At 37.5% G+C, this 27,652-nt stretch overlaps 1 protein-coding gene across 2 annotated transcripts in view; it reads left to right on the forward strand.

Annotated features, from left to right (window-relative positions):
• The window catches only part of RGS22 (regulator of G protein signaling 22), a 174,898-nt gene that overhangs the window by 21,675 nt on the left and 125,571 nt on the right, over window positions 1–27,652 (forward strand). Inside the window, exon 5 of one of the 2 annotated variants that reach the window (XM_039853590.1) lies at window positions 24,889–24,951. The exons of the other annotated variant lie outside the window; for it this stretch is intronic. Within the exon in view, the coding sequence (XP_039709524.1) occupies window positions 24,889–24,951 (63 nt within the window). The remainder of the gene's footprint in view (window positions 1–24,888; window positions 24,952–27,652) is intronic. 2 annotated transcript variants of the gene reach the window in all.

Consider the following 27,652-nt stretch of genomic DNA (forward strand, 5'->3'; position numbering starts at 1 on the left):
GGCCTATTGCTGCAGGGATTGTAGTTTGGTTTCCAAGACTGGTTGCTGCAGAGATAATGAGTCAGAGTACTAGTGTCATATATAGTCTGGCCATTGTCCATTTGTTTGTATTTTTAGTTTTTAATATTTTAGTTACAGTTGACATTTGATATTAGTTTCAGGTGTTCAGCAAAGTGGTTGGATATTTATGTAACTTACAAAGTGATCTCCCCGATAAGCATTTCACTCACCTGACTCCATATACAGTTATTACAATGTGATTGACTATATTCCCTAAACTGTACTTTACGTCTCCATGACTGTTTTGTAACTGCCAATTTGAACTTCTTAATCTCTTTACCTTTTTCACCCAGCCTCCCAATGCCCCTCCCGTTTGGCCACCATCAGCTTGTTCTCTGTATCTATGAGTTTGTTTCTGTTTTGTTTGTTCTTTTATTTTGTTTTTTAGATTCTACAAGTGAACTTGTATGTTATTTGTCTTTCTCTGATTTATTTCACTTAGCTTAATACCCTCTAAGTCCATCTATGTTCTACCAAATGGTAAGATTTCATTCTTTTTTAAGGCTGAGCAATATTCCAGTGCCTACATGTACTACATCTTCTTTATCTATTCATCTTTTGACTGGAGCATTTAATCCTAAAGTAATTATTGATAGGTATATGGTTATTGCCATTTTATTATTTATTTTCTGATTGTTTTTGTAGTTCTCTGTTCCTTTCCTATTCTCTTGCTTTTTTCTCTTGTATGTTGATGACTTCCTGTAATGTTCTGTTTGGATTCCTTTTTCTTTATTTCTTTTATAGCTCTTGTAGATTTTTGGTTTGTGGTTACTATGTGCTTCATATATACTAAGCTATGTTTATAGCAGTCTATTTTAAGTTGATGGTCGCTTAAGTTTGAACACATTCTAAAATCACTATCCTTATTACTTACCCTTCATGTTTATGTTTTTGTCATTTTTTTAATTCTTTTGTGTGTGTGTTTGTGTGTATCTCTTAACTTACTGTTATAATTACACATCTCTTTCTACTTTTGCCTTTTGACCTTTGTACTAGCTTTAGTATTGTTTGATCCACTGCTTTTATTTGTTTCCCTTTGTCAGTGAGATTTTTTCCTTTGTGATATTTTTTTATTCATATTTTTGATTTTTTTCTTTTTTTCTTTTTAAAGAAGCCCTTTTAACATTTCTTATAATACTGGTTTGGAGGTGATGAGCTCCTTCAGCTTTTTCTTGTTTGGGAAACTATCTCATTTTTCGATTCTAAATGATAGCCTTGCTGGGTAGAGTAATTTTGGTTGTAAGTCCTTGCTTTTCATCACTTTGTGTATTTTGTGCCAATTTCTTCAGCCTGCAAAATTCCTGTTGAGATATCAGCTGACAGTCTTATGGGAGCTCCTTTGTAGGTAACCAAATGCTTTTCTGTTGATACTTTTAAGATTCTCTCTTCGTCTTTAACTTTTGGCCTTTTATTTGTGATGTGTCTTGGTGTGGGCTCCCTTGGGTTCATCTCATTTGGAACTATGCATATGTCTATTTGCTTCACCAGGTTAGTGAAGATTTTCATCACTATTTCTTCAAATAGGTTTTCAGCCCCTTGCTTTCTCTCTTCTCCTTTGAGTACCCCTATGATGGGAATGTTGTTACGCTTGCTGCTGTCCCAAAGGTCCTTTAAACTATCCTCATTTTCTTTTTATTCTTTTTTCTTGTCGCTGTCCTGATTGGGTGTTTTCTGCTACCTTGTCTTCTAAATCACAATGTGATCTTCTGCTTCATCTAATCTACTGTTGATTCCTTCTAGTGTATTCTTCATTTCAGTGATTGTATTCTTTATTTCTATCCGGTTCTTTTTTATGGTTCCTATGTCCTTTTTTATGCTTACTATCTCTTTGTCGAAGTTCTCACTGAGTTCATTTTTCTTCCCTAAATTCCTTGCGCATCCTTATAACCAGTGTTTTGAACTTTGCATCTGGTAGATTGCTTGCCTCCATTTTGTTTAGTTCTTTTTGTAGAGTTTTATCCTGTTCTTTCATTTGGGACATGTTTCTTTGCCTCCTCATTTTGGATGCCTCCCTGTGTTTGTTTCTATATACTAGGTAGATGCGCTAATCTTGGCCGAATGGCCTTATGTAGTAGATATTTTGTGAGGCCCAGAAGTGCAATCTACCTGTTCACCTGAGGTGAGTGCTCCAGGGGTATCCCTTGTGTGGGTTGTGCGTGGTTTCCTGTTGTAGTTGAGCCTCGATTGCTATTGGAACATCAGTAGGTGGGCTGACCCTCAGGTTAACTGGCTGTGAGCACTGGCCTGTCTCTCGCAGATAAGCTGTTGTGTGGGGGCTCACCTCTGGTGCCTGCCGAGTCTACTCTTTGCATGTGTTGTGGTGCTAATTGAGTGGTGTTTTGTTGTGGTTTGAAGCCAGCCACAAGGTGTGTTGGTTTGGGGCCTCTAGAGAAGGTCTGTGGTGCAGGCCAAGGTTAGCCGCTGCTTGTATTTGGCTTGGAAGCACCTGGGAGTTTGAACCAAGTCTGACTGCCACTAGTACCGGGCTTGAAGGCACTTAGCAAGAGATATAGAGTGTGCCAAGGCCAGCCACTGTTTATTTGAGGTTTGTGGACCTCTGAGAGAATTTAGGAAAGTCTGCAGTACAGGTCCAGGCTGGACATTTATGTGGATTAGCCTCTGAAGGAATTAGCCTGGCATGTGAATTGAGTAGGGTAGGTCTCAGAGAATTACCAGGGTGGGGTGAGAGTCTCAATCTCTGATAGAGACTCAGAGTTAGTATCTGCAGGCTGGGTTGGGGGAGGGCTCAACAAAAGAACAGTGGGTCCTGAAAGCACTTTGGTTCTGGAGAGAACTGCCTCTGAAGCCCTCACCCTGAAGCCAGATAATTCAGTTCCTTCTGTATGTCCTTGGTGCTTTTAGAGCTTCCGTTCCTTCTCTGGAGCTTAGAGTGAGTATTTGTGAGTCAGTGCTCAGGCCCTTTAAGTGGACACCTGGGTCTCCTGTATCCCTCCATCTCACCCAGACTGAGTCTCTGCTGATTTCACAGCTAGCTGTTGTAGGGACTCCTCTTCCCAACACTGGTGCTGTGGGCTGGGGAGTCCGGGATTGTGTTGGGATCCCTTGTCCTCAGTGGGGTCCTCTGTACAAGATATCCCCCCACCCCTAATTCTTAACTGCTACACCTGAGTGTGGGTCCAGCCCATTTTGCATCTCTACCCCCTCCTACCAGTCTTGATGTGACTTCTTTATATCCTTAGTAATAGGAGTTCTCTTTTGCTAGTCTTTAGGTGGTTCTCAGGGGTGGTGGTTCTATAATTTAGTTGTAATTTTGATGTGGTTATGGGATGAGGTGAGCACAGCATTTACCTAATTCACCATCTTAACCAGAAGTTCCTAACTATTGTCCATTTGTATTCAGATGCACAATGATAATATGAATTTCAGTCTTTGGTGATATTCCTGTTCATACTCAGAAAAATTTAGAGCTAGGGTTAAGTTGTACCCTACCACACAAAACCCAGGGAAGGACTGGTACTTTTAAATGATTAAACAGGTAGGATGCCTGGAATTTTGCTTTTGATTGTGAAGAAGATATATACACATATACATACACATACACATAGCATCCATTCTTTCTGACAGTACTTGAGAGAATAATTCAATAAATTTCTGCAGCTCCTTGCCCTGAGCAAGCTAAATTAGAGTAGCCCTAATGCAAATTGATCCTTGCAGTTCATGTGAGCCTTTGTGACATTTGCTTTTAGGCTCATATTTGAAAGCTGATCATTTTTCTTTGTCTACTTTTATCTTGTTCTGTGGTTATGTTGGTTTCTCATTATAACACAGTTTTAGCAGTTTTGCAGGGAGACTGTCTGAGGTGCTCTCCAGAGGTCCCCAAATTGAATTGCGGGTATGCTACAAAGTCTATATTTAATTAAGCTCATCTCAAAACCATCCTCCAGATTTGCTAACAGTATTTCCAGAATAAGAATCAAATAAAGAGAAACTTAATTCAATTTATGTAGATACATTTCCCATTATAAACTTTTGGTTTTGAACTATGTTGGTTTTCAATGATGATATAGACTACTTGTAGAAAAAGGCCTTTTTGGAAAAACTAGCTTGTTTAGGGGACAGAGACAGAATAAAATGTTTTCAAAGTAAAATCTAGTCATCAGGGAAATGCAAATCAAAACTACAAAGAGATAACCACTTTACACTCAGTAGGACGGTTATAATAAAAAGTCAGAAAATAATAGGTGTTATCGAGGATGTGGGGAAATCAGAACCCTCATTCACTGCTAGTGGTAATATAAAATGATTCAGCCAATTTGGAAAACAGTCTGGCAGTTTCTTAAAAAGTTAAACATAGAATTGTTAAACAGTTTAACACAGGATTACCTTTTGACTCAGCAATTCGACTCCTAGGTATATATCAAAGAGAAATGAGAACGTACATCCACACAAAACCTTGTACATGAATGTTCGTAGCATGATTCATTATAACCAAAAGGTAGAAGCAACTCTAATGTCTACCAACTGATGAATGGATAAATTATGGTATATCCATACAATGGAATATTATTCAGCAATAATATGCCACAACATGGATGAATCTTAAAAACATTATGCTAAGTAAAATAAACCAGTCACAGAAGATCGACGTAAGATGTGATTCCATTGATATGAAATGTCCAGAATAGGCAAATATATACAGACAGAAAATAGATTAGTGGTTTCTTGGTGAGGGGAGAATAGGGGATGATAGCCAAAGGGTATGGAGTTCCTTTGAGGTGATAAAAATGGTCTAAAATTGATTCTAATGATAGTTGCACAACTCAATATACTAAAAACCATTGAATTGTATACTTTAGGTGCATTTTATGATATATGAATTATACAATAACCCTAAAGCAAAAAAAAAAAAATCAATCCATTAGAATAGCTTATAACCTATGCATTTGGGTTTAAGTCGCAGTCTTTGTGGTTCTTGTATTGTTTTTTAAATCTCATGAGGTTATTTTTAGAGAGAAAGGCTATGTAGCACGTTTAAAGAACAAAGGCTTTGGATCAGACTATCTGGATCAACTTGCGGCTTCAACACTTTCAGGCTGTTTGTCATTATCTCACCTTTCTAAGTCTCAGTTCCCTAAATTGTTGAGAATAATTATAGCAGTTTCTTAGGTTTATTGTTAGAGGCCCATAGTAAGTGTTCAATAAGTGTTAGCCACACTTAATGTTAAAACAAAACTATTGACTTCTCATTGGTATGGTGATCTAAAACAGGGATAAACAAATCTCTGTGAGCAGGGCACAGTATGGAATGATTGCAATGGAGAGAAGATATTGCAACAAACATACAGAGTGGTAGGCACTCAGTAGTGGGTGCAGTGGGTGGGGTGGGGGTCGGAGGTTAAATAAAACATACCTCCTTCAATACCCAGGAGTTTACTGTCTGGTGAGTGATACTGAGGGTAGAGGGTGCACCTCCCTTTACAGATTATTTTAATATTAATGTGTTTAAGATATGAGTTTGTACCAAGTATACAGGACCAAGAGGAGAGACCAGTGCAAAGAATTCAGGGGACGGTATACTAGAGAAGATGACACCGGAGCTGAGTATTGAAGATGAGAAAATCCAGCCTGATAAAGTCAGAATGACTTCCCTGGCAACTGAATTAGCACAAGCAAATGCCTGAAATGTCCATTTACATGTTGACTCTCAAATTTATATCTCCCAAATTCCAGGCTCCAAACTCAAAATCTTCACTTGGACGGCTAACAGACTTCTTAAACTCTTCCCCCACAACGTGGACCACTTAGATTTCCCCATCTCTGATTATGACAACTCCATCCTTCTGGCTGATCATGCCCAGATCCTTGGAGTTATTCTCATTCTCACATTCAACTAGGAAATCCTCTCGGCTCTACCTTTAAATATATGTAGAATCTGTGTCCTCAAACCTGTAACTGCTACCACCCTGGTCTGAGCTACCATCAGCTCTTGTTTATTTCTATTTGTGCCCATCTTCACTCTATACAGCATCTAGAGTGATCCTTTGCAAATAAAAGTAAAATCATGGCACTACTCCATTCAAAACTTCTCTGGTTTTAGTTCATATTTCTTCTTTTTAAAAAAGTTTTTATTAGTTTCAAGTATACAAGACATTGGTTAGACATTTATATCATATTTCATTCAGAATGAAAGCCAAAGTCCTTACGGAGGTGGCAGATTTGTTCCCTCCACCTCCATTTACCTTTCTGTTCTCTTCCACTACTCTCCCTTCATTTAGCCCTTTGATTTTGTTTGGCCAAGGTAGTGGTTTATTTGTCTTTGCCTATGTAATATTGAAAAGGCAATAAATATGACTAGGCAGGTGTTATGGTTCCCTGTAATACAAGTACCTATTGTCTTATTCCTTGCTTGCATAAGCATTCACATACCTGCAGTCAGTCCCCTGGCTGGCCTTAGAACACTGTAGGAGGCAAATAAGGAGCCACTGAGGTTTTAAGTAGGTCAGATTTGCATTTAGATAGATTATTCTGCTTTCAGCATGGAGAATAGATTTAAGGGAAAATTCCACTGGAAACAAAGACTAGAAAAGGGACAAATTAGGAAGTTTTTACTATAGTCTAAATGGGAGCCTGTACTAAAGTTGTGGTTGGAGTGGACAGAAGATTTCAGATTCTAGAAGTACTTTAAGGTAGAATTGGCAGGACCTAGTTCTTGACTGAATATGTGGTTTTTGCCTTGAGTCACTTTGTGGATGAAGGAACTAACTGAAAATAGAATTTTGATAAGAAGAGGAAATTTGAAGATAAAGAATGGGGGCAAATGTAGATTTCCTTTTGGGCATTTTGATTTGGAAGCATCCAAGGAAAAGCTACCATTTTGTACAGCAAATAATTGAATTTAAGATTCTTAGGCCTCTGTGGGGAGGAAATTTGAGCTGGCCAGGACTTTTCTATAAATGTTCATTTTTTTTTTTTCTAATTAGAAGTATCTTTTTATTTTTTTCAAATTTCACTTTTCGCTTAAACTCTTCTATCATAACTTTTTCTGGAACATATACTATGAGCACCCTCGATTTATTGTCCCTTTGTGGACAGCTCACCCGGGTTATTTTTAAAGCTTAGATATCTTGAAAATGCAGCAGTCCTAACCGATAGCAAAAATATGGGAAAGATCTGGCTTCACATTTGTCTCCTAAAGCACATGAATATTTAACTTTTTGTGTAGGCATTTCATACAATCGGAAATGAGCTCAATAGCTGTGTGTTGAACGTCCTTCAGTATCAAGAAAATTCTTGAGCCCGACTCTTCCCTTTTTTCCCTGCTCAAGACCAGTTCGTCTGGCCCCCAATCCCACACCCGCTTGCCAGAAGGTCTTTTCTTACTATGGGACATCAAAACACCTGGCCCGTGCGGCTGGGATTTTGCGTTGGCAGAGCAGGCCTGAGCCGCGGTCACCACAGTAACGAGTCCCCGGCTAGTTGTTTAAGGGTGACGCGAGTCTCCAGGACCCTCTGGGGTGGCCGCACCGGGGTGGGGCCGGGCGTCGCGTGGTCCCCCAGCCCTCTGGCCGGGAAGTGTCCATTCCTTGGCCAGGGGTCCCCGAAAATCGCGTGACTGCCCTGGCCGCGGGCGCCGCGCCCAGGCCCGGGGCAACCCGCTGGTCGGCGCCCGCATTGTCTAAGCTCCATAGCAACTCGGGCGAGGCAGGGGCCACGCAGGCCCGCGCAGCCCGAGCCCGCGCGCCGGCCCGCAGCCGCGTCCGCTCCCGGGAGAGACGCGCCCTGTAGGGCGCTGGGCGGTGCGCGGATGGGCCCCTGACGGCCCGCGCGGACGCCGGACGCCGGGCGCGGGCAACGGCGGCGGCATGCCCAGGAAGCGGCTCACGGTCGGTAGGTGGGGCGGGCGGGCCTGCGGCGCGGGGAAGAAGGACGAAAGACCCGGCCTGCGGCGTACGAGCTGGACCACGCTCCCGCCTCTGGTTTTGCTCTCCACGCCCCGGCGTGCCCTCTTCAAAAAACAGTGTGAAAACGAGCTCCACTGCTCTTCCATAGCATTTTATTACGAATTTCACCCCCACTCCCCATCGCCATCCCTCACCCCGCCCGCATTGACATTGCCTCATTGGCACCGGTTTATTTTACCTTGCTTAATTCTCCGTTTTGCGGCTGGAATAATTGAAGCCTCCATTAAGGTTAATTCCAGGGTCACAGTGAATTAGTGACCAAGCTGGATTCCAGAGGCCTTTCCTCCCCACTTCCACCTTGAATTCCAACTTAAAATTCAATCCATGTGCAGAGAATGAACAGAGGGCCAAAATTTTACTGAGCTTGCCCATGTATAAAGCAGGGCTAGGTGCTGTCTCAAATTATTTCATTTACTTTAAAAGGAAATCGGATTTGAGAGAGATAATGTAATATTTTATCTTGTTTCAGAGCCACCAACTATTACAGAAGCGGAATTTGTAAGTACGATTTAGAGGGCTACTATTTTTTCCTCTGGCGTTTTTAAAATAGTAAATCACAGATATAGAGAAAAGCTATGTATTTTTTCTTATGTTTTGCCAAATGAGTATAATGGAAGCTTTGGCTTAGTAACAATGGCACTGAGCACAAGACAGATGCTATTCACTGTTAAAGTTCTTTTACATAAATGACCTCTTTTAATTTCTCTAAACTCTGTAATGACTTCATAAGCGGTATGTTTTATCTCCATGGTTTTCTTGTGATGTGGCTGTGCAGTTCCTGGTTGCAGTAAACATAAATAGATGGCATCGATTGATAATAAGTGGTCAATTTATAGTTGTAATTCCTTTAAAATGTACTAAATGTTTTCAGATCAGATTTCTGGAGAGTTGAGTAATATAATGTACTTTGCCAAGTACATTATTTACATTGTCCTTTAGGCGAGTGCTATAATTAGGGTGAGTTTTATTGTAATTCCTATTGCATATTTAAGGAATTTGCCCAAGGTTTATCAGCTAGGTAGGAGGTAGCAGAGCCTAATTCCTACTGCCATCTGAGTTTGATTTCAAGAGCTCTAACTACTTCTCTATATTATTTGCTTACATCCTCCAGTACTTATATCTCTTGTTGAACAATTACCTTATTATTTTGCTCTTAGTTTTTTTTTTTTTTTTTTTTATTCAACAAACATGAGTGCCTTCTGTATTCACAGTGCAGTGCTAGATGCTGAGGAAAAGTCTCAAGAAGTTCACAGTCTGTTAGGGGCACTGAGGGGAGAGGGCTAAGCCTGTGTCTGCTAACACCTTCCACGTTCACTCACCACTGAGAGAGGGAGACCCAAATAGAGGCACAAAGAACATGTCAGCAACTCCTTCCATCTTCTTATTGTCTCGGTGTAACTGTGTAGTGGCAAATTTCTTTAAGCTGCTTCCCAGACTGTTCTTCGTTTTAGCAGAAGATCAGCACTTCTGGAGCCAGCTAATGTTTCCCATACAACTCCAGCATGAACTCTCTGAAGAGCACTCAGATGTTACACATAACACTTGAGCAGTTCACTGACCTCTTCAGGTCTTTGCAGCTTTCTGGGAACTCATAACAGTTTGAAGCCTCTATTAGCCACTCATCTTTCTTTTGGTTCCTTTGATACCAGTATCTCCCAGTTTTCCCATCATCTCCCTCTCTGGCTTCCCTTTTTCTTTGCTCATGAAAGTGTCTACCTTCTTCAGGATTCTGTTCTACAGGCTTTCTCTGGGGGACTTCTCCTATAGTTTCAGCTACTCTCATTTCTCAGGGCATTCAAATCTATACACCTCCAATCCGGACAACTCTTCTATGTCAGAACTCTGTAACCAGTGAATTATTAGACACCTTCATCATCTGGATGCTCTTATATCACCTTAACAGTCTACACTGAATTTATCTACCCCTCCAATCCTGTTTTTCTCCCTCTTTTTCTTGTTTTGGTTAATAGTGCCACAGGCCATTCGGTCACCCAAGCCAGAACTTTCTTCCCTTTTCTGCACCTCCCACCTGCAAGTTCTTGTCATAGCCAGATCTTTTTCTCCATCCTTGCAGATGGAGAAAATACTGTCTTATTTCAGGCCCTCATCCCTGGGCCTGGACTTAGGCAGTAGTCCTAACTAATATCACTGCCTCCAAATTCCCTTTGCCAATTCCAGTTTTTCTTTGCCTAAAGCATAATGTGCAAAAAACCCTGTGCATCAGCTGTGTCGGATGCGATAGCTTTGCTCTGTCTACCTTTAGATTTTCCTTCTCACATCATTCTTACCCTGGCCGTCAGATTACTATTAACCCTTTAAAAAATTACCATGTTACTTGATTGCTCAGATCTTTTATTAATCTTACTGTTTATGGAGTGCTGACTAGATGCTAGTATTTAACCTCAAAACAACTCTATTATGTGGTTATTATCACCCACATTTCACAGATGAGGAAGTGGAAGTCACAGAGGTTAACTAACTTGGCTTGAGGCTGCACATCTATCTAGTAACTGGCAGAGTCAGAATGTCAGATGCCTCCCTTTAGTATTCCAGCTTTTCTATAACTTTTCAGCCTTCTTTAACTTTAACTCCTAGTACTTCCTATGTGATAAAGACAATGTTCATACTGTTTTTGGTTTATAAAGTACTTCCACATGCCTTCTGCTCCAGCCAAACTGCCCTGCTTGCCTCCTTGCCTTTGTTGTCAAGTGTTGTCTCAGTTGCTCTCCCCCATCTATTTCACAATCTTGCACATTCTTCAAGGCCTAGCTCATCTCCTCCATGAAACCTTTCCAACCTAAAATCATCCAGACTGCCTTTGAGCTCTGTGCAGCTTTCAGCTGAGACCAGTTTGTGACCAGATCTCCAAATTCATTGTCATCAAGCATTACCTGTAGATTAAATAATTCATATGTCTTACATGTCTGTTTTGCTATTTTTCAGAAGTTTAAAGGTTTTTTTTTTTTCTCATTAATATTCTTAGAAAAAAAGTGTATGGCAGAGATCTCTGGTTCTCCAAAATCCATTCTGTCCTTTTCCATACATACTAGACATATTGTTCTCCATAATAAAGACTACATTTTCTAGCAAGGAAGGCTAGAAATGTGGTCATATAACCAAATTCTGTCCAATGGAACATAAGCAGAAGTGTCATATCCTACTTCTAGAAAGCCGGTGTTTATAGAGATTAAATAGCTAACCCCTACGTCACACACATAGCTAGTAACTGGTCAAGCCACAATTAGAACCTGGGTTATTCTGGGTCTAACACTCATAAAAGTGTAAAGGAAGAGAGTGTGCCCTTTTTCTTTTTTTCTGGTGGCTGGAATGAGGATGTAATGCTGGAGCTGAAGCCGTTATCTTGGGTCATGAGGTAGAAGAGCATCTTGAAGATGGCAGAGTTATAAGATTAAAGGGGCTCCCGATATTTTGGAAGCCACAGTGTCAGTACTGAAGTGCTTATGGTTTCATGAGAGATCTCCAAATTCATTTGGAGAAAGAAACTTCCATTTTATTTAAATAGTGTTGTTTTGGGTTTCCATCATTGGCAGCAACCGTATACTAATATAAAGTGCTCCCGTATTCATAGGAACTTTTTTCATCTAATATTTTCTAAATCAGTGGATCTAAAATGTACAATCTTATTGTGGACATCAGCAAAATAATTTAACCCATTCTCAAAGGACAGAATAACTCATTTAGAATAAGTCATTTGATGTCAGAGACATATTTTGCCTTGCATATATTTCAATTTTTTATGTGTACATTTTGCATTTTCTTAATAAGATTGTGAACTCCTATAGGGCTGATACTATGACACAATACACCTTAATATTCCTTATAGTGTGTAACACAATTCCCAGAATATGCTGGTAGATGATTAATAAATTTTGGTTGATGGATATTTTAATATATAATAATTAATATCATTTGTTTCACTTATTTTTTATAAAGCTTCATTTGATACATATTTTGTATTTCTTAAGTACCCCTCTCCTGTCATTTTTCTGCTTTAGCGTCTTTGTTAACTTTGTAAATGATTGGTCTTTGATAATTCTCTTAGGGAAAATATGTATAAAAAACAATATATTCAGTTCTCTTATTAGTTTTTTGGGGGTATATTTTTAATTATATAAGCAATGTATGAATATATTCTTGTAAATAATTCAAATAATAAAAGTTATAAAATGAATGTTTCTCTACATTACCTTCCTCAATCCCAACCTCTTCCGTTTTAATATTCCATAAAACTGAAATATAAATCTATCATAGCAAGAATAGTAGAGTTCAGACTGCTTAATAATATACTGGGATTTGATTATGTTGTAGGTATACACTGAGAGAAATTTTAAGTGAGAGTGACTTTTAAAATAGAAAATAAATTAGTGTTAAAAACTTAAGTACTTGACTCTTACATCCAAAATAATCATATCTTTTCTATTGCCTTAAAAATTGAAACAATATAGGTAGGTTTGGCATACCTTAAAAATAGTCTTTGTAGAGTAAGTATTTGGTAATGTAATGATCTATTTTGTTGAAGTTTTTTGATATAAAAACCCAGTTTTATTTACTTTAAAAGCAGATGCCATTTAAAAAAGAAAAAAGTTAAAAAAGCAGATGTCCTTTATTTTTACCGTCAAATTAAGAGAGTCTGTAGTTTCAAGCAGTATTTATTTTACTTGTTAAAAACAGTTGATAATATAATAACTGTATGCTGGTAGATGGTTTTTAGACTTATTGCGGTGATCACTTCGTGAGAGGTATAAATGTCTACAACACTGTTGTAAATATGAAACTAACATAACATAGTATGTAATTAAAAAATCATTTAAAAAACTCGTAAAAACTTGATATTTATTTTTAGCTAATCTTTAGTCTGTTTAAATTCATATTGTTATTCGCATAGATTGAATGAAGTTATAAACATAGTATTTCCCAATTATGAGGATATTCTCATTATTCTAATATAATATACAAAAAGATCCATATTTCCGGTCCTCATGAACAAGACTGTCTAACAATTGATGACCACTTGGTGTTCATTTTTCCGACTGTAACTGTGGTAGATTGCATCATTCGGGTTGGATGAACTGAGTGCGCGCTCAGGTTGACACTCTAGTGGCATTATATGAAAATGGTGGTGGGCAGGAGCAGGTAGATGCAGGCACACCACTCCTACTTCCCCACTGTTCATTTTCTTTTCTTAAGAGGGTGCAGAACTAGGTGCTGGAAGTATTTTGAACAAGTCATTTGGAAATCGAGATGAGTCCCATAGGTCCTTTGGAAATTTTTAGGCTGTTTGGAATTCTTCCAGTTCTATGGAGTCCAATTCTCTGATTGAAATCAAATTTTCTGATTTTTTTTTTTTTTTGAACGTAGAAACTGTGTTAGAAGTTCTATCAATACGTTAAGCAACAAGTATATTATTAAGCAACTCCTTGCACTTATCGGTGTATTAGGCACTATTGGGTACATATGTAGTCCATCACTTTTCCCCAAAGTAGTACACCTTCTGATTGGAGAGATGACCTTTAATGTGAAACAATAAAAGGATAAGCAATTTATATTTAAGTGTGAATTGTGGGGTTTGAACTAAAAGTGCATTTGGATTTAGAGAAGCTTTTACCTATTGGTAACATGTAGAATTGGAGAAAAGTTAATAAAGGACGTGAAATTCCCCCTCTTTTAAGTGAAAATATCAGTTTGTAAGGACCTTTGTTCAGGGAGAAAGCCTTAAGGTATTTGGGCCCATTGAAGAGCCAAGTAGGTATAATTAGAGAGTATGATTGGATAAAAGGGAATAGAGAGCTTCCTTTACCTTCTCAGGCTTTGAGGGTTTCCTCCAGGAGAGAGGGAGAACAGAAACCAAACAGAAAAGGACTGCTGGGTAGATGCTGATTGTCATATGTGATAACCCTTGGGAATAAAAAGAGAATTCAAACTTTTGTTCTTCAACAAAAGAGCCACTCTTATTTCCCCCCTCCTTCATAGACTACATTTATAAGAAAATACAATTTTGTGAACCCATGGGGATCTGATAAATGGGCTTTCAGCTGTTAAATTTCTAAATGCCCTCTATATAGGCAAGATGTACTTTCCACAAGCTGCTTTGTGGAACTCGTTTCACCGTGTGTTCTCTTTTTCTGTTTTCTTCTTTTGGCAATATCTCTCTTTTTTTATTTTATTAGCGTTGTTTTATTAGAGTCTTTATTAGGTCATTAGTCTTTTTAGATTTCATGTTCTCAGTGTAATCATTCAAGCATTCATTCAACAAAAATGTTTCCAGCATTTATTATCTAAAGGAATTGGGAATTTTAAAAAATGGATAAGGAACAGCCTTTTTCCTCCAGAAGTTCAAATCCAGTCAGTGGGTGAGACATGTAAACAGACAACTATAGTATGGAGTATCAAAACTTGTAATAGGAGAAATATTTACTCCAGACTTTTGGAGAAGAAAAAAAGATAGGCAAATAAGGGGTAAAAAGATTTTCCAGGTAGAATAATCAGCATGTGCAATGGTGCAAAACTATAAAAAAGTTGCTATGACTGGAGCGTTGGTGATATGAGATGAGCCTGGACAGCTGGGCAGAGCCAAATTACATTCATCATAAGCGCTTTCGTGGTAGAAAAGGATTGGGACAGGTAGATCTCTTGTATTAACTGACGTGTGGTTACGAAGACTGATCTATACTGTGCTAAAGAGGGTAGGAAAGATGAGGTTTGGCATATTATGGATAGGAGGGTGAAGTAGAGGGCCCAGGGGTCTGATCCTGTGTCGATAGGATCACAGAGTAGTGGTCACAAGATAATCAGGTGACCAGGGATTTATTCTAGAGGAGATGATAGTAATTTGGAATCTGTCATTCAGTACACAAAAGGCTAAGAAGGCTTCCAAAAGGTGCAGAGAAATTTGGTATTGTTTCCTTGTATATAAGTACCCCCAACATTTTATTATGAAAAAATTAAAAATATAAGAAAGTCAAAAGAATTGTAATGTGAACACCTATATACCTACCCAGCACTAAGATTTCACAGTTAACATTGCTGCATTTGCTTGTTCATATTTCTGTCCCTCTGTCGATCAACGCCATTCATATTTTATTTTTTTATGTGTTTCAAAGTAAGATGTAGACATCGATATTATAAGTATCATCCCTAAACATTGCAGCATGAATATAATAAACTAGCATTCAAATTAGTTTATGGCTCTTTTGTTGATGTGAAATTTATGCACAATGAAATGGAAAAATTTTAAGACTGCCATTTGATGAATTTTGACAAATGTATACACCTGTGTGATCCAAACTTCTAACACTATATAGAACATTTACTTAATCTTAGAAAGTCCCTTTAAGCCTCTTCCTGGATGATTCTTGCCCCCATTCCCGAAAGATGACTAAGTTCCTATTTTCACCATAGAATTGTAACACAGATTATAGATTTTACTTCATATAAATGGAATTATACAATTGATTTTCTTTTGCTCAGCATAATGTTTTTGTGATCCATCCATGTTGTTGCATGATTCCGATATCTACATAACTTTTTTATACATAAAATTAAGTCTACTATTTTAACCACTAAAATATACAATGCAATGGCATTAAATACATTTGCATTGTTGTGCAACCATCACCACTATCCATCTCCAGAACTTTTTCATTATTCCAAACCGAAAAACCCAGTCTCTGGTTACTATTATTTTACTTCCTATCTTTATGGATTTAACTATTCTAGGTACCTCATATAAGTGGAATCACACAATGTTTGTCCTTTTGTGTTGGGCTTATTTCATTTAGCATAATATTTTCAAGGATCATCTATGTTGTTACATGTATCAGAATTTCATACCTTTTTAAGGCTGAATAATATTCCATTGTATGTACATACCGTATTTTGTTTATCCTTCACATACCAATGGACATTTGGGTTGTTTCTGTCTTGGCTTTTGTCAATAAAGCTACTATGACCACAGGTGTATACATATCTGTTTGAATCTACTTTCAGTTCTTTTGAGTATATACTCAGAAATAGAATTGCTAGACCATATGGCAATTGTATATTTAAATTTTTGAGGAACTGCCATAGTGTGTTCCACAGTAGCTGTACCATTTCACATTCCCACCAGCATTGTACAAGATTTCCAATCTTTCCACATGCTTCCCAGCACTTGTTCTTAGCCATCCTAGTAGATGTGAAGTGATATCATTGTGGTTTTGATTTGCATTTCTCTTTTTGCTAGTGATATTGTATACCTTTTTATGCACTTCTTGATCATTGTTTATCTTACCTGAAGAAATGTCTATTTAAGTCCTTTATCCATGTAGATTTGGGTTGTTTATCATTTTCTTGCTGAGTTAGAGTTCTTTATATATTATGGATATTAACCCTTATAAGATGAATGATTTGCAATTTTTTCTCAAATTCTGTAGGTTGTATTTTCACTTCCTTTGATGCACAAAAGTTTTTAATTCTCATGAAGTCAAATTTATTTTTCTTTTGTTGTTCATGCTTTTGATGTCATATCTAAGAATCCATTGCCAGATCCAAGATCATGAAGATTTATCCTTATGTTTTCTTCTAAGTATTTTATAGTTTTAGCTCTTATGTTTAAGTCATCAATCCATTTTGAGTTAATTTTTGTATATGGTATCAGATAAGGGTCCAACTTCATTCTTTTACATGTGGATATCCAGTTTTCATAGCACCATTTATTGAAAAGAATGTCTTTTCTTTACTGAAGGGGCTTGGCACACTTGTTGAAAATTGTTTGACAGTATGTGAGAAGATTTATTTCTGGAAGCTCCATTCTATTTAAATGATTTATATGTCTGTCTTTATGCCTGTACCACACTGTTTTGATTATTGTAGTTCTGTAATAAGTTTGGAATCAGGTTATATGAGTCTTCCAACTTTGTTCATTTTCAAGATTGTTTTGGCTATTCAAGATCCCTTGAGACCCCATATGAATTTTAGAGTGTTTCTTTTTCTATTTCTGAAAAAAATAACGTCATTGGAATTTCAATGGAGACTGTATTAAATCTGTAGATTGCTTTGGGTGGTATTATCATCTTAACAATATTGTCTTCCAATCTTTGAATATAGTATATCTTTCTATTTGTTGATGTCTAATTTCTTTCAGCAGTGTTTTATAGTTTTCAGTATACAAGTCTTTGCCTTCTTGATTAAGTAATTCTTTTTGATTCTATTGAAAATGGAATTATTTTCTTAATTTCCTTTTTAGATATATATAGCATTTTTAGTAAGTTATTAAAAACTGATGTTTATTATTGTTATTTTTTTTCATTTAATATATACAAGTTCTAAATGAACTGTAAATCTCTCCTAGTCTGATAGTTAACTGCACGCTTGGCTCTTTTATCTCTACAGATACTATAAGTTCCCAGAAGAAAAAGTCTATAAGACCTATTAGGCGATCCCTGGAAAGGCAATTGTTTGCTTTTATGTGCTGCTGCAATTGAAGGAAATTAAACCATGCATTAGACAAGGACCTTTATTATTAATGTTAATATTTTAAATCTACACATGGTTGCTACTGTGACTTCTGCAGTTACCTTCTTAGAGCTGTACATAAATACACAACTTTTTTGAGTTTAATAACTTTTATTTTTTACAGTTGGCATATATTAGTTTCACGTGTACAACATAGTGATTAGACATTTGTGTAACTTACAAAGCGATCACCCTCATAAATCTAGATACCATATAGTTGTTAAAATATTATTGACTATATTCTTTATGCTATACTTTACATCCCCATAACCATTTTGTAACTACAAAGTTGTACTCCTTAATCTCTTCCTCTTTTTCACCTCTCCTCCAACCCTCCTCCCATCTGGCAACCATCAAAATGTTCTCTGTATCTATGAGTTTGGTTCTGTTTTGTTTCCTTATTTTGTTCTTTAGATCGGGGGACCTAACCCCCAGGCTGTGGACCAGTACCGGTCCGTGGCCTGTTAGGAACCAGGCCACACAGCAGGAGGTGAGCTGTGGGTGAGTGAGCAAAGCTTCATTTGTATTTGCAGCTGCTCCCCAGCACTAGCATTACTGCCTCAGCTCCACCTCGGACCATCAGGCTTTTGATTTCCATAGGAGCACTGGTCCCTAGTGCCGAAAAGGTTGAGGACTGCTGCTTTAGATTCTACATGAATATGAAATTGTATGGCATTTGTCTTTGTCTGACTTGCTCCACTCAGTACAATACCCTCTAGGTCCATCCATGTTGCAGATAGCAAGATTTCATTCTTTTTTTGTGTGTGTGTGAGTAATATTCCATTGTGTGTGTGTGTGTATCACCTCTTCTTTATCTATTCATCCATTGATGGACACTCAGGGAACCTCCATATCTTGACTATTGTAAATAATGTTGCAGTGAACATATGGATTCACATATTCCTTTAAAGTAGTATTTTGAGTTTCTTCAGATAAATGCCCAGAAGTGGGATTAACTGGGTCCTTCTTTGTCTCTTGTTATACCCTTCATTTTAAAGTTTATTTTGTCTGATATAAGTATTGCTACCTCAGCTTATTTTTATTTATTTTATTTTTTTATTTTTATGAAACATTTTTTTTTCCATATCTTTATTTTCAGTCTATGTGTATCTTTCAATCTGAAGTGAAGGTCTTATTTTCTCATGCATTCAGCCACCGTATCTTTTGATTGGAGCATTTAAACTATATTTAAAGTAATTGTCGATATGTAGTTATTGCCATTTTATTATCCCTATTTTTAATTTTGTTTTTCTTTTTTCTTCTTAAGGAAGTCCCTCCAAGATTTCCTGTAATATGGTGATGAATTCCTTTAGCTTTTTCTTGTCTGGAAAGCTCTTTTCTGTGTCCTTCGATTCTAAATGATAGCTTTGCCGGGTAGAGTAATCTTGGTTGTAGGTCCTTGCTTTTCATCACTTCGAATATTTCATGCCAGTCCCTTCTGGTCTGCATAGCTTCTGTTGAGAAATCAGTTGACAGTCTTATGGGAGCTCCCTGGTATGTAACTAAATGCTTTTCTCTTGATGTTTTTAAGATTCCCTCTTTGTCTTTAACCTTTGGCATTTTAATTACGATGTGTCTTGGTGTGAGCCTCTTTGGGTTCATCTTATTGTGGACTCTCAGCTTCCTGGGCTTGTATGTCTATTTCCTTTTCCAGGTTAGGGAAGTTTTCTGTCATTATTTCTTCAAATAGGTTTCCAGTTTCTTGTTCTCTCTCTCTCTCTTTCTGGTATCCCTATGATGCAAATGTTGGTATGCTTGATGTTGTCCCAGAGGTCCCTTAAACTAAACTCATTTTTTTTTTAAATTCTTTTTTTCTTGTTGCTGTTCCGATTGGATGTTTTCTGCTACCTTATCTTCTAAATTACTGATTTAATCCTCTGCTTCATCTAATCTACTATTATTCCCTCTAATCTTTAAGTTATTGTATTTTTCATTTTTGATGATTCTTTTTTGTATTTTCTATCTCCATTTTTGTTTTCTGTCAATATGTTAAAGTTCTCACTGAGTTTATTTACTCTTCCCCTAAGTTCATTGAACATCCATATAATCAGTGTTTTGAACTCTGCATCTGTTAGATTACTTGTCTCCATTTTGTTCATTTCTTTTTCTGGAGCTTTGTTCTGTTCATTCATTTGGGATGTGTTTCTTTGTCTTCCCATTTTGGCTGCCTAGTTGTCTTTTTTCCTGTGTATTAGCTAGGGCTGCTATGTCTCCCAGTCTTAGTAGAGTGGCCTTATGTTGTAGGTGTGTTGTGGGGCCCAGTGGCACAGTCTTCCCTGGTCACCTGAGCCAGGTGCTCCAGGTATGTTCCTTGTATGGATCATGTGTGCCTGCCCTCCTGTTGTAGTTGAGACTTAGTTGCTGTTTCCATGTCAGCAGGACGGATTGACCCTGAGGCTGATTGATTGTGAGGACTGGCCGTGACTATAGTGGGGAAACTGTTGTGCAGTGGCTGACTCTGTGGAGCAGGATTTGCTTTAGCAGGAGTTTGGTGCTTGCCCAGTCTGTCCTTTGTGTGTGTCGTCCTTGGATGTGGTCCCGCGTGGTGCTTCGGCTCAGGCTGAAGCTAGCCACTACGTGCAGGATGGGGCCTCCTGGGAGGGGCCCCACCACAGGCCAAGTTCAGCCATTGCCTGTGCCCTGCCCTGGGCTTCCTAGCATGAGCCACCAAACAATCCACAGTTGCCCACCACCCATGCTGGATCCAATGTGCCTCGATAGGCTAAGCCGCAAACCAAGGCTGGCCACCACCAGCGCTGGAGCTCAGAGCAAGTGAGTCAGTCAGCGAGTAAGTCCACACAGGCCTCTTAAGAGGAATGTCTGTGACTCCAGCAGCCCTTCCTCTCACTCAGCCACAATCTCTGCTGGTTTTCACAGGCAGAAGTTGTGGGAACTTCTCTTCCTGGCACTGGAACCCTGAGCTGAGGCTGGGAGCTCTTCTCTGTGGGGATCTTTGTGGCCACGATATCCCTCCTGATTTTCAACCACCACATGCAGGTGTGGGACCAGCCCATTCAGCATCTCTGCCCCTCCTACCAGTCTCGAGGTGGTCTCTTCTGTATGTCCTCAGCTGTAGGAATTCTGTTCAGCTAGACTTCAGGCAACTCCCAATGATGGATGTTCTGTAGTTTAGTTGTAATTTTGATGTGGTTGTGAGAGCATTTACCGACTTCGCCATCTTGACTGGAGGCTCTCTAACACATAACTTTTTAATATCAGATTTTATGCTTTAAATGACTATACGCAATTCCTAATCAAGATTTTTTTAACGGTGATCTTTTAAAATCCTTGAATAGTTTCTATTGGTGAGAAACTGTATCATCCAATAGGTATTAAATTTTTTTTAGACTGTTTTTAAAACCACTTTAATATCTAAGTTAAAATTTAACAATTTTTTTTTCACGACAAATATAATGTTAAAATTTCTTAGGATAAACAAATAGATTTAGAAATCAATAAAATGTTTTATATCAGATATTTAAAAATAATGATGAAATTCTTATTGCAGTATATACACACATTTTTCAAGCAGTGATCTTGTAACTAGCTTGGACACTACTGCAAGGATCTATGAGTTGCCAGCTGACAGAAATATCTGATATAAATGAAGGCTAAAATTTGAGGCCATCATCTGTAGCCTTCCAGGATCTCTCATTCTCCTTTCTTTCAAGCTGTCAGCACCTTTATCTGTGCATTGTCTTCTTTGACACCTCGAATGGAAACTCCTCCAACAGTTTCATGGGGGCAGTGGTATGCCCTGTAGCTAGCCAATAAATCCATATCCAGGGGCTTGAGCAACTACCTGGCTATGCTCAGTGTCTTTCAGAGGAGCAGTAGGTGTGGGACGTCCTGGCTATGCTCAGTGTCTTTCAGAGGAGCAGTATGTGTGGGACGTGGCATATAAATCTCTGTCTCTATGGGAGGGAGTTGGATCTGAGGAGTCCCAAACAAGGTTGCTCACAACCAGAAATCACCATCTGGGAGCTCCAGCCATCAGTCCTGCGCCTGATTACCTTGTGAACTGTAAGGGTCCACTTTCACTTGACCCATTGAATTCCATTGTCTGTACATTGTCTAGTGATTGGCTTATTTAGAAAGGAGAAAAGAAAGAATGTTTATGTATTTTAAGAAGAAGCAAAAATGAGTATAATTTTGGAGGTATGGTCTATCTTATCCCTTGATTGATGATAACATTCCCAATCTAAAGTGTGGAAGTTTAAGATTCTGCATTGGAAATTAGTTGAATGGCTTTGGTTTAGTATGTGAATAGCTTGAAAGGAAGTTGGAAACATGGATTGTCCTTCTACTTCTGCCATTAGCTAACAGTCTTTGTCTTTATTATGTTTTGCTTTCATAGACTTGAAGTTATTTGAAATGCATTTTGAATGCCATTTTCCCCATTTGAGTCTCTTTTGATTCCTCCTACCAGATATCTTTCTCTCCTTTGGGAGAAAAATGGTTTATATTGTAATTTTCTATGGCATCTATTATATTCTTTCTTGAACTATGATTTTTGTCTGTATTTATCTTATTTCCTTTTCCTTGTGTATGTTTTTTTGGTATATCTTTGCAGTTGTGAAATGATTGTAGTTTATTTGATTTGAGGGTGCCGCAAAGTAATTTTTTTAAGCAAAAAAATTTTTACCTACTGTAATTAGCAAGCACATGTAAGCTATTTCGTTTAACCCTTTTTCAGGAAGAAATTTGAGAGGTTTGGACTAAAAATGGAAAAGCCGACTTCACTTTCACAGATGGCGCACCTGTAATATATGAACAAACAGGTTTCAAGAGTGTATTCAACTCTGAAAAATGTTTTTACCTTCCATTGCATCATTCAACATAGAATCTGGGTTGCAAATTTTGTAGTCAGGTTTATGGAATGACGTAGTGGAGGAATTGATTGTAACTCAGTTTTCTTCTTGATTGTACCATTATCTATCACCAGTTTATTGGTTATTTGGAAGGTATTAAACTTGAATATGGAGACTTAGTTCATTTTAATACAACTATATAACTGGATTGTGGAAACCTATTGAGAGTGACTGAGCTGCTGCTTCAGATCAAGGTCTTTAAATTTTTTTTTTAATTAATGGGTTTTGAGAATAAAAGGTTCATCAGATCCTCATTGCTTTACAAGACTGTTTGCTACTGATGTGACACAATATCTGAACTCAGTGAACTGGAAGGAAGTGCAATGAGAAAATATGCTCATTTATTTAGAGAAGTACAGGCATTCCCATTAAAGTGAGACGAGGATTGAGCAGATGGCACTTGTTCACTGCACTTATTTCCATTATAGACCTGCCCTGATATGAGCAGAAGCACTAATGTTTAATATTGGTAGAAATTAATATACAATTTTAGAAAAGAAATTCAGATTTTTATAAAGTATTTTAATAATGGTTGTAAGTACAAACCTGAAGATGTGAAAGAATGCCAAGGAAATGCTCTCCAGTGTGGTTTGGTCTCAGGGAGACCTGAAGGAGCTGAAAGCAAACTGCTCCCCAAGGGGTTAGGGCAGTACTACTCTTGATTAGGGTCTGTGGACTGATGACACTGTTACCAGTCCATGTAGAGATGAGTTCAGAAATCAAGAGGAAATGTTTAGAAACTTTACTGTAATTTGACAGAGTATGTTTATATCTATTGAATTTAATAATAAAAAATTGGGCTTGTATTATGTATATGTTTTATTTTCTAGTAATTCAGTCTTACTGTATTTTACAGAAGTTATCTGAAATGGATTAGGGACAAAACAAAACAGGAGCTTCATCACAAGTAATTTGGAAAATGTTGAGTTAGAATATCTTAGAAGTGTGAGGCATCTGAAAATGAATATATGAATCTAAGAATTATCTTGAAATTTCTGGCAATGTGGCTGGCCAAATTCTAGACAATGTTTAGGTCTGTCTCTATGAAGTACACATTCTGTTTTATAGCTAAAAATTAAAAATGCCTATTTTAGAAAAACTAACAAGGGGCTGTACTCCACTACTGTTATTCATTTTAAAATCCATGACTCATGATCATGGATTTTTGATCATGAGTCCAGTAGTGCAAAATTTGACCACACTTATTGTAACACAATGCCTTCTACCTAAGAGATCCTAAAAATGTTTATTGAATTCAGTTAATTTCTCCTAAGAGTTAGCAGAAACTAGGTAGTTCACTAAATAAAGTCCAGAAAATTAAAGTAACTTTGAAAGGTAAAATTTGAAAGATTGTCAGCCTCATAGCCACCACCAAATGTTATCTGCCCTGTTCTGCTTTATTAGACTTTTGTCAGTCATAACTTTGAGAGTATATTATGAAAGTGCCACTGTGAAGGTCTTTTAATAAGATCCTAAGTTCGTTGTTGTTATTTTAATCAGTTTGTATTTTTAGTAAGTTCCTTGATTTAAATCCTATGTGATTGTAACTCTATCCTTATTCTTCAGTTACTTTAAAAATTACCCTGAAAATCTATTTTCTAAAATAGGTATTAATATACTATAGTATCTTTCTTATCCTTCCACACTATACTTCAACACGTTTAAAAATATTGGCCAATATAAAAAGAAAATAATCAGCCATATGGAAATAATAGCATTATATCATATCGTCAACTTTCATGTTAGATTTGTAAAATTGAAATATAATTATGAATAACAAAATAAACACATGTACTATACAACAGGTTATGCCACGATGTGCTTTTGACACAGTGGAAACAATTACCAATAAAATAAGGTGTATTATTTGGAAGAGAAAATTTGCTCTTCGTAGTGTCTTTCCAATTTTGCCAACTTTAAAAGTGACTATGTTGGGGAATGAAATTGTTCTGGAGAAAATGTATACAATCTTTATGCTTAGAACACATGCATTGTCAAAGTTCCTTCATGCAAAAGTTAAGCAAGACCCAAATTACTAAAACTATCTTTCTGAGAGGGAAGCAGTAGAATGTTTTCTTCACTTAGCTTATCACTTCCATTAGGCAATTTAAGAAATTTACATTGTGAATTTCATTTTAACCCCCAAACACTAGTTCTTACTTTATTGACTCTGCCTTTGTTTTTATGAAATATATATTTTTAATAAGTCCGTGAGAAATTTACCACGTGTAGTATTTTGTATTTGTTGGTGTTTCATTTAAGTGTGCTGTATTTTTCACACATTCTGCTTTCCAGCTAAGTACAGTAGCAAAGTCTTTTAGGAGTATGCTTCATTCTATTTTTGTATTTATTCCTTTCAGATAATGTAGCACTGTGTTCTGCTTATAGTGAGGATTCACTACTGACCAACTGAAGAAGATTTGAAGATCTAGATATAATCTATTGATAGTAGAATTAGAGAATAATATTGGCATGTTTTAAAACAAGTATAAGCATAATATTGTGTTCTTATGTTTTTGCAGGAAGATTCTTTGGCAACAGATAATTTCCTTGTGGACTACTTTAATGAATTCCTAAGCCTTCCAGTGAGTGTATTATTATGTTCTATTGAATATATTATCAAAGCAAATATTGTAAAGATTGGATTATATTATGAGACAAATTTATTAGGGCTAATATTTTTTAAATCACTTCAGTTCACAAATCCTTCCCTCTGGACGCTATCTAAAACAATACACCGAACACATGCTCCACTGATGCTGCCTTTTTTGGTCTCCAAATCCTTTAGTATTATCTATGAAATTAGTGTTCAAATATGAATAGAGGTTAACTCTTAATAGCCTAAAGATTGAAGTCCTAAGTATGGAATTCGAGACCCTGGCAGTTTGGCCTCAACCTAACTTTTTTAGCTTTATCTCTTAACCTCATAAAACTCATGCCTTCACACTCTTTTCTGCCTTCCCCATCCTATCCCCACCCGCCTCGATCACACGTATTCTTCCTGTGCTCAAGTCTCCCAGTGTAATGGTTAGTAACAGAAGAGAGATAAAACTGTGTTTGAGCCCAGCTCTTCCGCTCATTACCCTTGCGATCTTAGACATATTTCTTAATTACTTAATTCTTTGATTTTTTTCCTCTGTGTAAACAAAATATCTTACAAGTTTGTTATGAACCAAGGTAATATATATATATAGTGCCTGGCCCAGAAGTGGTGCTTCCCTTTCCTTTCCCTTCACTAACTAGACCATCTCATCTTCCATTCCTGAAACATAAGGGGCAGTCACTCTTTCATTAGATTGGCGGATCGTTGTCAGTTTAAAGGATAATCTTCTGTGCCACACAAATCTGTCATTAGTTTTGACTTTTGAAAATTATTTTTATCAGAGACTTGAATGAAACATTGCAAGTGAACCAGTGTTTTTCCAACTTAAGGTCACTCGATTAGTAAGTGACAGGGTCTGCCTGGGTCCACATGGCTCAAAAGCTTGTCCTACTATACTGTAATGACTACAGAATTGGCAACAGAGGAAATAAACTGATATTTTGGGTAACAGAATCTGATCTCATTTTTATCATGGTCATCTGAAATGGGCTAAAACAAACAAAGCTAATGTGTTTTTAGGGTGCGTTAACAGATGTATAGTTAAGATCAAGAAAAAATATTAGTCGAGCATGGAAGGCACTCAATAAATGTTTTTTTTTTAATAGGATGTAATTGTCCTATTATATTTGATTACATTTGGAATATTGTGTTCCATTTTTGGTGCCACATGTTAAGCGTTGCTCTGCCAACCCCGACTTGGGGAGACTCAGCTAATGAATGCTCTGGAAACCACGTCAGACAAGGAAGGGCTGAAAAAGGTGTAGATGTCGAACCTGGCTAGGGAATGGGTAGAGGGGTTGGAATGCAGCAGTGCTTTCCAAATATTTGAAAATCTGATTGAGGAAGAGGGGTTAACATATTATGCAAAGCTAGAAAGCAGAACCAGGGCCAGCGTTTATGAAGAAATTGATTTTTTCTCACTAGAAGAAAGATGTTTAAAGTTTATTTTATAACAGTGGAATGGTTTGGCTTGTGAAGGAATAAACTCCCTGCGATTAGAGATATTCAGGTATGGGTTAGGAAAACATTTTGGAGGATATTTTGTGGGGCATAGAGGTATTGGGCGGGAGATTAGACTTTTCCAACTAAAGAAAATGTGATTCTTTCACCTCTATTTTGTCTCAGGAGCTACATTGTAAATTTCCTGGGGCCAAGGATAGGTCCCTTTCTTCTGTATCTCCCAAAGCTTCTTGAGGATGACTGTTTTTATTTCTACAACTTTCATATAATATCCTTGAAATAAACAAATGAACTTTCTAATGTTCTTTTCCTTTGCCTCCCCTCCTCTACCACACTCTGTAAAATCCCCTAACAATATGAGTCTGAGAGTGTAGATGATATATGTTATAACGTTCTCAAAATAAAGGGGCCCTTAGGTCATCTAGATTTCTGAGACTTCTAAGACTTCTTCCACATTTGTAGTGACATGCCCAAGGTCCCATGACTGGATTGTGGCAGAAATGGGCCTAGGAATCAGGCTTTCTGGCTCCTACACTGTTTCTTTCCATTACACCATTACACCCTTGGGACACATTGTAAGATCCAGAAATTGATGGCTGGTAGCCTGCCTCCATGTTATTTTTTTGATGAGGGGAATCCAGGACAGTTGCCGCTATTATAAATAATTATGGCACTTTCCAAATCCTAGCTTTCATAACTTCATTCTGTTTGTTCTAGTGCCAGGTTCACATTCAGATATTGTTTTCATGTGGTGTCTGGGAGGTTTCTTGCTGTCAACTCTTTATGGACAAGTGTTTGCTTATTAAGTTTTCTTCTGTGCTATAGTGTGAAAACATTTTTTTTTCTTTTGGTTTTGTTTTGTGTGTTTTATGCTCACTGACTGTTGTGGGATTGAGTAGATGAGCCCACATACAGATTTAAGTTGGTCCTCTGTGGGTGGTTTTGAATGTTTGTGACATTTATGGTTTGCAGAAGCTGAAGGGGTGGCCTGTTCCATACTCTCCTTGCAAGGATAGGTATGGCATGTGTTTGCCAGACCATGCTTAGCTATGTGCCTTTGGAATTTTACCATAACTTCTTTTTTTGGACTGATTCTCCACACTTTTTTAAAATCTGTAAACTATTATAATTTCTTGCAGCTTTATGAAGGAGTTATATGTTAGATGGATTGTTTGGCACCGGGTGAGAGAGAGGAGGAAAGAGAGAGAGTATGGATTTGGGGA

The sequence above is a fragment of the Pteropus medius genome, unplaced genomic scaffold (assembly GCF_902729225.1).
Source record: "Pteropus medius unplaced genomic scaffold, Ma_sr-lr_union100, whole genome shotgun sequence".
Lineage (NCBI taxonomy): Eukaryota > Metazoa > Chordata > Mammalia > Chiroptera > Pteropodidae > Pteropus > Pteropus medius.